This window comes from Salmo salar, chromosome ssa15 (assembly GCF_905237065.1).
Source record: "Salmo salar chromosome ssa15, Ssal_v3.1, whole genome shotgun sequence".
NCBI lineage: Eukaryota > Metazoa > Chordata > Actinopteri > Salmoniformes > Salmonidae > Salmo > Salmo salar.
The window spans coordinates 5462511-5475167 of record NC_059456.1 but is presented as its reverse complement, the minus strand read 5'-3'; the positions used below and the strand labels follow the sequence as shown (position 1 = coordinate 5475167).

At 45.7% G+C, this 12657-nt stretch overlaps 1 protein-coding gene across 2 annotated transcripts in view; it reads left to right on the top strand.

The window, feature by feature from the left end:
* The first annotated feature begins 4716 nt into the window (after nucleotides 1-4716).
* LOC106570898 (BMP-2-inducible protein kinase) overlaps nucleotides 4717-12657 on the top strand; it is a 104888-nt gene continuing 96947 nt past the window's right edge. For both annotated transcript variants that reach the window (XM_014143469.2, XM_014143468.2), the window contains exon 1: nucleotides 4717-5827. In XM_014143469.2, the coding sequence (XP_013998944.2) occupies nucleotides 5683-5827 (145 nt within the window). In that variant the 5' untranslated portion in view covers nucleotides 4717-5682. The remainder of the gene's footprint in view (nucleotides 5828-12657) is intronic.

Here is a 12657-nt window from a genome sequence, read left to right as displayed (position 1 = left end):
CCTGCGGACCTGGCATCCTTTCACTCCCTCCTCTCTACATTCTCCTCTTCTGTCTCTGCTGCTAAAGCCACTTTCTACCACTCTAAATTCCAAGCATCTGCCTCTAACCCTAGAAAGCTCTTTGCTACCTTCTCCTCCCTCCTGAATCCTCCTCCCCCTCCCCCTCCTCCCTCTCTGCGGATGACTTCGTCAACCATTTTGAAAAGAAGGTTGACGATATCCGATCCTCGTTTGCTAAGTCAAACGACACCGCTGGTCCTGCTCACACTGCCCTACCCTGTGCTTTGACCTCTTTCTCCCGTCTCTCTCCAGATGAAATCTCGCGTCTTGTGACGGCCGGCCGCCCAACAACCTGCCCACTTGACCCTATCCCCTCCTCTCTTCTCCAGACCATTTCCGGAGACCTTCTCCCCTTCCTCACCTCGCTCATCAACTCATCCTTGACCGCTGGCTACGTCCCTTCCGTCTTCAAGAGAGCGAGAGTTGCACCCCTTCTGAAAAAACCTACACTCGATCCCTCCGATGTCAACAACTACAGACCAGTATCCCTTCTTTCTTTTCTCTCCAAAACTCTTGAACGTGCCGTCCTTGGCCAGCTCTCCTGCTATCTCTCTCAGAATGACCTTCTTGATCCTAATCAGTCAGGTTTCAAGACTGGGCATTCAACTGAGACTGCTCTTCTCTGTGTCACGGAGGCTCTCCGCACTGCTAAAGCTAACTCTCTCTCCTCTGCTCTCATCCTTCTAGACCTATCTGCTGCCTTTGATACTGTGAACCATCAGATCCTCCTCTCCACCCTCTCCGAGTTGGGCATCTCCGGCGCGGCCCACGCTTGGATTGCGTCCTACCTGACAGGTCGCTCCTACCAGGTGGTGTGGCGAGAATCTGTCTCCGCACCATGCGCTCTCACCACTGGTGTCCCCCAGGGCTCTGTTCTAGGCCCTCTCCTATTCTCGCTATACACCAAGTCACTTGGCTCTGTCATATCCTCACATGGTCTCTCCTATCATTGCTATGCAGACGACACACAATTAATCTTCTCCTTTCCCCCTTCTGATAACCAGGTGGCGAATCGCATCTCTGCATGTCTGTCAGACATATCAGTGTGGATGACGGATCACCAGCTCAAGCTGAACCTCGGCAAGACGGAGCTGCTCTTCCTCCCGGGGAAGGACTGCCCGTTCCATGATCTCGCCATCACGGTTGACAACTCCCTTGTGTCCTCCTCCCAGAGTGCTAAGAACCTTGGCGTGATCCTGGACAACACCCTGTCGTTCTCCACTAACATCAAGGCGGTGACCCGATCCTGTAGGTTCATGCTCTACAACATTCGCAGAGTACGACCCTGCCTCACACAGGAAGCGGCGCAGGTCCTAATCCAGGCACTTGTCATCTCCCGTCTGGATTACTGCAACTCGCTGTTGGCTGGGCTCCCTGCCTGTGCCATTAAACCCCTACAACTCATCCAGAACGCCGCAGCCCGTCTGGTGTTCAACCTTCCCAAGTTCTCTCACGTCACCCCGCTCCTCCGCTCTCTCCACTGGCTTCCAGTTGAAGCTCGCATCCGCTACAAGACCATGGTGATTGCCTACGGAGCTGTGAAGGGAACGGCACCTCCATACCTTCAGGCTCTGATCAGGCCCTACACCCAAACAAGGGCACTGCGTTCATCCACCTCTGACCTGCTGGCCCCCCTACCTCTGAGGAAGCACAGTTCCCGCTCAGCCCAGTCAAAACTGTTCGCTGCTCTGGCACCCCAATGGTGGAACAAGCTCCCTCACGATGCCAGGACAGCGGAGTCAATCACCACCTTCCGGAGACACCTGAAACCCCACCTCTTTAAGGAATACCTAGGATAGGATAAAGTAATCCTTCTAACCCCCCCCCTTAAAAGATTTAGATGCACTATTGTAAAGTGGTTGTTCCACTGGATATCATAAGGTGAATGCACCAATTTGTAAGTCGCTCTGGATAAGAGCGTCTGCTAAATGACTTAAATGTAAATGTAAATGTAATGTAATACCCTATAATGAAATCACAATACCCCATAATGACATCACAATACCCCATAATGACATGACAATACCCTATAATGACAATTTTTAGAAACAGAAATACATTATTAACATAAGTATTCAGACCCTTTGCTATGAGACTCGAAATTGAGCTCAGGTGCATCCTGTTTCCATTGATCATCCTTGAGATGTTTCTACAACTTGATTGGAGTCCACCTGTGCTAAATTCAATTGATTGGATATGATTTGGAAAGGCACACACCTGTTTATATAAGGTTTCACAGTTGACAGTGCATGTCAGAGCAAAAACCAAGCCATGAGGTTGAAGGAATTGTCCGTAGAGCTCAGAGACAGGATTGTGTCGAAGCACAGATCTGGGAAAGGGTACCAACACATTTCTGCATCATTGAAGGTCCCCAAGAACACAGTGGCCTCCATCATTCTTAAATGGAAGAAGTTTGGAACCACCAAGACTCTCCCTTGAGCTGGTCGCCCGACCAAACTGAGCAATAGAGGGAGAAGGGCCTTGGTCAGGGAGGTGACCAAGAACCCGATGGTCACTCTGACAGAGCTCCAGAGTTCCTCTGTGGAGATTGGAGAACCTTTCAGAAGGACAACCATCTCTGCAGCACTTCGCCAATCAGGCCTTTATGGTAGAGCAAAGTACAGAGAGATCCTTGATGAAAACCTGCTCCAGAGCACTTAGAACCTCAGACTGGGGTGAAGGTTCACCTTCCAACAGGACAACGACCCTAAGCACACAGGCAAGACAACACAGGAGTGGCTTCGGGACATGTCTCTGAATGTCTTTGAGTGGCCCAGCCAGTACCCGGACTTGAACCCGATCAAAGATCGCTGGAGAGACCTGAAAATAGCTGTGCAGCGATGCTCCCCATCCAACCTGACAAGCCAAGCTTGTAGCGTTAAACCCAAGAAGACTCTAGGTTGTAATCACTGCCAAAGATGTTTTAACAAACTACTGAGTAAAGGGTCTGAATACTACGTAAATGTTATAATTCTGTTTATTTTTTTTTAAATGTATGAATTTGCCAAAATTTCTAAAAACCTATTTTTGATTTGTCATTATGGTGTATTGTGTGCAGATTGATGAGGTGGAAAAAGAAAACAATTGAATCAATTTTATAATGAGGCTGTAACGTAACAAAATGTGGAAAAAGTCAAGGAGTCTGAATACTTTCTGAATGCACTGTATAAGTCTGGAATGTCAACATGTTAATGTTTTTGAATGTATGTCAATTGTATTTTTGTTGGTAATGTCTTTGTCATTATGTGTCGGACCCCAGTAAAACTAGTTGTCGCCATTGGTGTCGACTAATGGGGATCCTAAATAAAATCCAAAGGGGTCAACTGTTGTTTCTGCTATTCATGTACAAATACAGTACAATGAACATTACATAAGTAACCTACTAAAGTAACCATAAGTAGCCTATTCAGCAGACAGAAAATATTTCGCATGGGTCCTCGGATCCTCAAAATGTTCTACAGCTGCACCATCGAGAGCATCCTGACTGGTTGCATCACCACTTGGTATGGCAACTGTTCGGCCTCCGACCGCAATGTGCTGCAGAGAGTAGTGTGTATGGCCCAGTACATCACTGGGGCCAAGCTTCCTGCCAACCATAACCTTTTTACCAGGTGGTGTCAGAGGAAGGCCCTAAAAATTGTCAAAGACTCCAGACACCCAAGTCATAGACTGTTCTCTCTGCTACCGCATGGCAAGCGGTACTGGAGGACCATGTCTATGTCCAAAGGGCTTCTTAACAGCTTCTACCTCCAAGCCATAAGACTGCTGAACAGCTAATCCAATGGCTACCCAGACTATTTGCATTGACCCCCTTTTTTACGCTGCTGCTACTCAGTTTATTATCTATGCATAGTCACTTTACCCCTACCTACATGTAAGTATTACCTCAATTACCTGGACTAACCTGTACCCCCTGTACATAGCCTCGTTTTATATATATATATATATATATATATATATATATTTTTTTTTAGCAAACATTTTCTTACTTACTTAAAAAAAAACGGCATTGTTGGTTAAGGGCTTGTAAGCAAGCATTTCACTGTAAGGTATTCAGCTCATGTGACAAATACAATTTGATATGATTTATTGTAGCCTAATGTGATGTCAATGACTGCGTTTAGACAGGCAGACCAATTATTCTTTCCACTAATTGGTCTTGACCAATCACATCAGATCTTTTCCGTCAGATCTTTTTCAGAGCTGATCTCATTGGTCAACAGACCAATTAGTGAGAAAAAAAATCTGAATTGGGCTGCCTGTCTAAACGCAGCCAATGAGAGTCATGCCAAGTCACTTCCTCTAAACAAGGAAAACCCTATTCTCATGTGATTTGGACTGGCATTAGGAAACCACTTTGCTTTGTTATCTGTCCAGTTGATATAATCACAAACTCTGACATCGTGTTGAAGGAATCATACAAAAGATTTTGTCAAATAAGATGAGAAAGGCATGTTTCATAACGCATAACATGTAGACATTTTCTCAATGAGGATCACTATCTACTTGATAGGAAATATTATCAATCACAAATCATCCACAGTCAGTCCTATTTGAATCTGTTATGTGTGTTTGTCCCTGAACCGAACCGAGGAAAGGTGAGACGGTACAGACTCATCATTCCCGCCGCCCTGTACGTCTCTGCGCTCCGTTCACCACCAATCATAACAATAGGAGGGGACGGACAACGCTGCGTTAGGTTGTCAACTGTCTGATTGGGTAATAACAACCCCCCCCCGAAAAAAACCACACACATATTACTGCTGATCTGAGTCACGACAGAGTTGGAAGTTTACCGACGGGGCTTGGGACGAAGACACGATAAACTGAGTCGGACGCGACATTCATTCCACTGTGGAGTAAGGGAGGGTGGTGGTTACATGCGGTCCTAGCTAGTTTGATAGCAGCTAACGGTAGTGAAGCCAGTAGCTCGTTGACCACCAACCTTATTGGGAAGTACCGTGGACAAACCGGGGGCTGAGATAGTGGAAAGAAGAAGAAGAAGGGGTGTGTGTTTCTTTCTTCGATAATAGTCTGACAAAAAGGGGGCAAGTCAGACAGATTGTGGCTACTTATTAGCGAGACGGAAGCCACACAGACCGTGTTCAACACCGGTTAGCGTCCCGTTTGTTTCGTTGTTTTTGAAGCGTCTGCTAACTGTCCGTTAGACTCCTGGGTGTAGCAACGCCTGCATGGATGCTAGCTAGTTAGCCCCGGTAGCTAGCTAGCTAGCTGGTTTATATCATTACGTTTGCTTTAACGTTAGCCAGCACCGTGGAAAAAATCGCTTCAACGTCGAACTAAAACAACAACAACAACAAAAAAACAACAATAACGTTTTGTTGTCTTATTCCGAAACAACGCTGTTAAACACATAAGTAAACCGAGGTGAACTAGTGAAGAAGAGTAACATTTCCCTGTGATAGCTGACGCCTTGCTGTGTCATAACATTCAAAGTGTAAGTGAAGTCCTTTTCGAAGAGTATGCAGGACAAAGAAACGATTTGGGATAAGTATATAACAAAAGGACAAGGGGAAATCCTACATTGATTGAAGTTCGTATCGGTTACCCAAAAGGACTGCATTTTATTTGGAGATCAAGTGTGAAAGAAAGGAAACCAGAATGAAGAAGTTCTCCCGAATGCCGAAGTCTGAGAGTGGCGGGTTGGGAGGGGGCTCCGGGTCAGGCTCCGGACTCAGCAACTACTTCGGGAAAGTGTTCGCCGTGGGCCGGTTTCAAGTCACCGTGGAAGAACTCATAGCTGAAGGTATGTCTCTATAGGCCTATGTATGTATGTCGTTAGGCTATTGCACATACAGTACATGCATTGCATAACACACGAGTAAATACACAGCCAACCTTCCACTGGCTGTTTTATTCTTTTTCATTTGGTATTTATTTAACCTTTTTTTATTTAACTATGCTAGTCTTATTTACAATCACGGCCAAACCCTAACCTGGATGACGCTGGGCCAATTGTGTGCCACGCTATGGGACTCCCAATCACGGGCGGTTGTGATACAGCCTGGAATCGAACCAGAGTCTGTAGTGACTCCTGTAGCACTGAGATGCAGTGCTTTAGACTGCTGTGCCACTCGGGAGCCAAGTAAGGGGTGGCATTGATTATTACATTGACAATTACAGTACAGTATGTCAGAATTATAATGGAGCCTAAAAACAGTGCAAAATGTCAGTGGCATTGTTGTTCTATATAGTATATTTGCATCTGCAACTTTCCACACTGTTTGCATACTGAACACGCCCCTGTACTGTCTCACTAATTTCCCTGTCTCTCTCTGCATCTCGGTAGTCCTCACTTGACTTTAACATGAAAAATGCCCACGACCTGCTGAATGACCCGTCACCAGCTCACAAACTCTGAGGTAGCATCTAGCCCACCTGTCAAACTCATTCCACGGTGGGCTGAGTGACTGTGGGTTTTCGCTCTTCCCGTGTCCTTGATTGATGAATTAAGGTAACTAATTACTAAAGAACTTCCCTCACATGGTTGTCTAGGGATTAATTGAAAGGAGAAACCAAAAACCCACTGACACTAGGCTCTCCAGCCCTGATCTAGCCTTTTAACCTGCTCCCTAATTACACAGGTGTCCTGATCTCACATGTCAACAAGTCACTGACTAACCTGTTCTACCACTCCTTATTTTAAGACAGAAGCTGTCTGTGCACAGGAAAGTATGCTGTGTGTTTGTCTCCCTCTCAAACGGATACAAGGTCTTTCCTTTTCCAATGAGCTTTGAGAGGGAGGTGAGGGATTTTAGGCCGTAACAAGGACGTAGGAAGCAAGGATGACTGTTAGGAACATGTTCAGACGTGGTCCATGGTTTGGAAAGGACCCCACCATTTTAGAATTAGGGAAGTGAGGAGCGAATGAGGAAGCTCATTTTGTTTTTCTCTGAGGGCAAAACACTGTCTTCCCTTCCCCAGGCCTGTCATGCACCTCCACCATTAACACAGACGCTGACTGCAGTACACAATCATGATGCCTGATTCCATTTAGTTTTTTTCCTCCCATATTCTATTTATTTAGTTTTTCCGGGTTTCTGTTTTTTTCAATTTTTCCCGTTTCAATTTTTCCGCATTGTTGAATTCGGTTTTAATGTCTGTATTCCGTCTGTAGATTTTATAGGGCCCATCATTCCCCGTAAAAGCTCAGTAGCCTAATGATCCTTCTCTATATTAGAATAGAGCTTAAACTAAATTGTATTTGAAGTATGACTTAATGAAGATGCTTTACAATGACACCCGTAGACAGGGTAGCAGGATATATCCAATGTTATGCAACTTCCTTTGCGCCATGTCTCAAACACTTTTTGCATCCCGAATGGCAGCCTCTTCCATACATATTGCACTACTTTTGACCAGAGCCCTATGGACCATGGTCAAAAGTAGTGCACTACATAGGTAATAGGGTGTAATTTGGGTCGTAGACACTGACTTAAGGACGATCATGATGGCACCCAGCCTCAACCCATTGGACACAAACTGCACTATTCACACTATGGAAAAAAAATTACTGTAGTTGGTGTAATAGAACCCAATCAACTGATATGAATCACCACGGCGACGGAGTTCTGAATCACCACGACGACGGAGTTCTGAATCATCGTGATCCTACTGGAATAAAACGCCACTCTTTTACAGAAGAGGTTGTAAGCCCTGTGTCACAATGTAATCACATGAAGTGAATGAAATCTTCATTTAAGAAGTCCGTCCTCGTAGGATTGGTGGTTAAACAAGCACCATTCATTCATTCTTTCCTTCAGGAAACCATCAAGGAAATCCTCATTCTTCTCTAGAGGAAACCACGGATCCAACATGGCAAAAACAAGGATGTGGAAACCATGGGTGAATCTCAACTGTATTTCCTTGATTCCTAGCATCATCCTTCTCAAAAACCATTGGCGTAGAAAATCCAAGGGAAAGAACCTCCGGTCTTCTCCTCCAATGTGCTTTGAGAAGGAGATGAAAAGGGAAATGTGAGGAACCAAGTAAATATTACTGAGGTTCACCCTGGGACTTAGAATGGGGTCTCAGGCTAATCGCCCTGTGACGTCAGCATTGTAAAGGTATTGGAATGGGGCCTCAGGCTAGTCGCCCTGTGACTTCAGCATTGTAAAGGTATTGGACTGGGGCCTCAGGCTAGTCGCCCTGTGACTTCAGCATTGTAAAGGTATTGGACTGGGGCCTCAGGCTAGTCGCCCCGTGACTTCAGCATTGTAAAGGTATTGGACTGGGGCCTCAGGCTAGTCGCCCTGTGACTTCAGCATTGTAAAGGTATTGGAATGGGGCCTCAGGCTAGTCGCCCTGTGACTTCAGCATTGTAAAGGTATTGGACTGGGGCCTCAGGCTAGTCGCCCTGTGACTTCAGCATTGTAAAGGTATTGGACTGGGGCCTCAGGCTAGTCGCCCTGTGACTTCAGCATTGTGAAGGTATTGGAATGGGGCCTTTGGCTAGTCGCCCTGTGACTTCAGCATTGTAAAGGTATTGGACTGGGGCCTCAGGCTAGTCGCCCTGTGACTTCAGCATTGTAAAGGTATTGGACTGGGGCCTCAGGCTAGTCGCCCTGTGACTTCAGCATTGTAAAGGTATTGGACTGGGGCCTCAGGCTAGTCGCCCTGTGACTTCAGCATTGTGAAGGTATTGGAATGGGGCCTTTGGCTAGTCGCCCTGTGACTTCAGCATTGTAAAGGTATTGGACTGGGGCCTCAGGCTAGTCGCCCTGTGACTTCAGCATTGTAAAGGTATTGGACTGGGGCCTCAGGCTAGTTGCCCCGTGACTTCAGCATTGTAAAGGTATTGGACTGGGGCCTCAGGCTAGTCGCCCCGTGACTTCAGCATTGTGAAGGTATTGGACTGGGGCCTCAGGCTAGTCGCCCCGTGACTTCAGCATTGTAAAGGTATTGGACTGGGGCCTCAGGCTAGTCGCCCTGTGACGTCAGCATTGTAAAGGTATTGGACTGGGGCCTCAGGCTAGTCGCCCTGTGACTTCAGCATTGTAAAGGTATTGGACTGGGGCCTCAGGCTAGTCGCCCCGTGACTTCAGCATTGTGAAGGTATTGGACTGGGGCCTCAGGCTAGTCGCCCTGTGACTTCAGCATTGTAAAGGTATTGGACTGGGGCCTCAGGCTAGTCGCCCTGTGACTTCAGCATTGTGAAGGTATTGGACTGGGGCCTCAGGCTAGTCGCCCCGTGACTTCAGCATTGTGAAGGTATTGGACTGGGGCCTCAGGCTAGTCGCCCCGTGACTTCAGCATTGTAAAGGTATTGGAATGGGGCCTCAGGCTAGTCGCCCCGTGACTTCAGCATTGTAAAGGTATTGGACTGGGGCCTCAGGCTAGTCGCCCCGTGACTTCAGCATTGTAAAGGTATTGGACTGGGGCCTCAGGCTAGTCGCCCTGTGACTTCAGCATTGTAAAGGTATTGGACTGGGGCCTCAGGCTAGTCGCCCCGTGACTTCAGCATTGTGAAGGTATTGGAATGGGGCCTCAGGCTTGTTGGCGTTCCACCGAGGAGTTGAGGACACAAAGCAAGGGCAGAGACGCTCGGCTAATCTGAATGCTCGCCTCTCTCTGGCCCCCTCTTAAGACCGGCTGCCCTGCTTGTAGCCTGGTGGTGTCTGTCAAAGGGTCGTTGCTGGTGTGACTTTGCTCTCTTTCTGTCTCAGGAAACAACTCAATGAATCATGGAATGTTCCTCAGAGGGAGGCTCATCTCGCCACCCCCTCTCTCTTTTTCTCCTATCTTTATCTCTACCCCATTTTTCTCTTCTCTCTCGCTCTTCTCTCACTCCCTCTCTTTTGCCCCCCCCTCCATACTCCAACTGTGCCAGTTTAATGAAAAGCATGAGATTCCCTCAAAGCCCAACTTAACAGAGAATGTGGTCTGCTCTGCACAAAATGTCATAGGAGGAAGTAATGTGAATTGTGTGAGTAACCTAAGTTTCTAACCTGGGCGGTATCCTAAGCTTCTAACCTGGGCGGTATCCTGAGCTTCTAACCTGGGCGGTATCCTGAGCTTCTAACCTGGGCGGTATCCTGAGCTTCTAACCTGGGCGGTATCCTGAGCTTCTAACCTGGGCGGTATCCTGAGCTTCTAACCTGGGCGGTATCCTGAGCTTCTAACCTGGGCGGTATCCTGAGCTTCTAACCTGGGCGGTATCCTGAGCTTCTAACCTGGGCGGTATCCTGAGCTTCTAGACTATCCTTTTCAGGGCACTAAAGCTCCAACTTATTTTGAAGAGAGAACTTTTGTATTATTGACTTGAGTGGTCAAGTCAATATCTTTATTGTCCAAATTAGGATGTTTATGTGAAGGTTCAGCAAAACATGCTGTTTCAACTCCGCTCATTGGCCAGTGCTAAGCATCAGTCACAATAGAATCTAGCTATGAGCAGGAACACACACACACACACACCAGGGTTTCCTCAGGAGAATGTGGCACGGAACATTTGACTGGTAAATTATATTGAAATTTTCTGGACATATCAGAAATTTACTGGACTCATATTCATTGGGTGCGTAACCTGATTAGGGCATCCACCCACTTTGTTCAGAATGACAAAAATCACATATAGATTATGGTCATTCATTTTAACAGAACAGTCAACTCGAGGATGCAATGGCGTACGTCCTTAACGAATTCCGATGAGCAGATTTTAAGATTTTATAATAACTGTGCACACTTTTCCTTAGTCTACAAGACCAGTAATGAACAGCAAAATCACTAGCCTATGTCAATCTGCTAGTAGAAAAGTTAACCTATTCTATTGGTCAGCTTGTCTAGAAAGAAATAGCCTATTCCAAACAGACTTTGGGACAGTTGTGGGTCGATTAGAGCCCAAATTTATACAACCAGGAGGCCTAAGATGCATACAAAAAACGTTAAAAAAAGCAATGCAGCTGATGGAACAGATCAGAACATTCAGATTCAAATGTTGATACATTATTTCTATACATAAGCGCAGCAATGCGCACAAGGCGGTAGGCCACATGCAAATGTTGGTTCCGTAATGCAATTGGCGGGAAAATGCCATTGTCAAAAAGCGTACCGTACATGCCAGCGGTTTCATGAGATGTAGATGAAAATATCTGTTCGAAATGTAGAAAGAGGGGAGATCTAAAGATGCAACAACTAGCATGGGATGCTAGTGTGACTGGGATTATCATCAACTGGCATGGGATGCTAGTGTGACTGGGATTATCATCAACTGGCATGGGATGCTAGTGTGACTGGGATTATCATCAACTGGCATGGGATGCTAGTGTGACTGGGATTATCATCAACTGGCATGGGATGCTAGTGTGACTGGGATTATCATCAACTGGCATGGGATGCTAGTGTGACTGGGATTATCATCAACTGGCATGGGATGCTAGTGTGACTAGAAATTGTGCCTTTGGCTGATGGTCAATGAAAGAAAGTTGAATTGAAAACCTATAGAATACGAGCGAAATAGGCCACTGAAACTAGTAGCCTATTATGGAAGTCCTTTTAATTGCCTCCTCGTTTCTATGGTCTGATTTGGCTCGGCTACTTTGTAGCAAGGTAAGACGACATGCCTCATAACATGAACTAAAACGTTCAGGTTTCAAACAATGTTAAGTATATGTTTTCGTTTGATGCACTGAAGCCTGCCATTGCCCATTTAAATGTTTTTTTTTAATTTTATTTTTTTAAATGTAACCTTTATTTAACTAGGCAAGTCAGTTTAAGAACAAATTCTTATTTACAATGACGGCCTACCCCCGGCCAAACCTGGATTCAGGTTTGGCCGGTCATTTACAATGACAGCTCTTGCGCTGAGATGCAGTGTCACTCAGGAGCTCGAGTTTATGCACTTGAATGGCGAATGGTATGTACGGAATTTTTTTAATGAAATGTATGCATTCACTACTGTAAGTCGCTCTGGATAAGAGCGTCTGCTAAATGACTAAAATGTAAAAAAGGAATGGGAAGCGTGCTTCATTTACCAGTTGAGAAATAAAAATAGTAGCTATTTTTTTTGGTCTATCAAAACAGTTTTTAACACATGAATGCATTTTAGAATTGTTGTGCAATTATTAGGCTTATAAAAAAATAAAAATAATCACGTTTCACTCAAACGGCAAATTCTGAGCTGTTTGACAAACTGTAGCAGCTGCTCTCGTGCTGTCTGACTGATTTTTTTTTCCCGCTCAAACTAGGCTCTGTATCTGTATGCTGTTGGCTTGTGATAAATAAAATACATAACGACTAACGAAAATACACGCGCCAATTTAACTCCGCTAAGTTATGCAAATTGACCTGTAAAGCGATAAGCATGACCTTTCAAATGTATTTACATTCACTGGTAGGCTAAAAGGCATTATTTTGCAATGGGATTTTTTTCTTTTCTTGGCCCAGACACTTTGCCAGCGCCAATTTTATTTATCAACCAGAAGCCGGCTATTACCGGCTAACGGAAACCCTGACACACACACACACACACACACACACACACACTGCAGTGGTTTTATCTAGCGATAAACAAGAACGTAGTTATTTCCACTCTCCTCCCACCACATTGCTCTGTCTCTGAGGTCTGTCACTGTCTCAGAG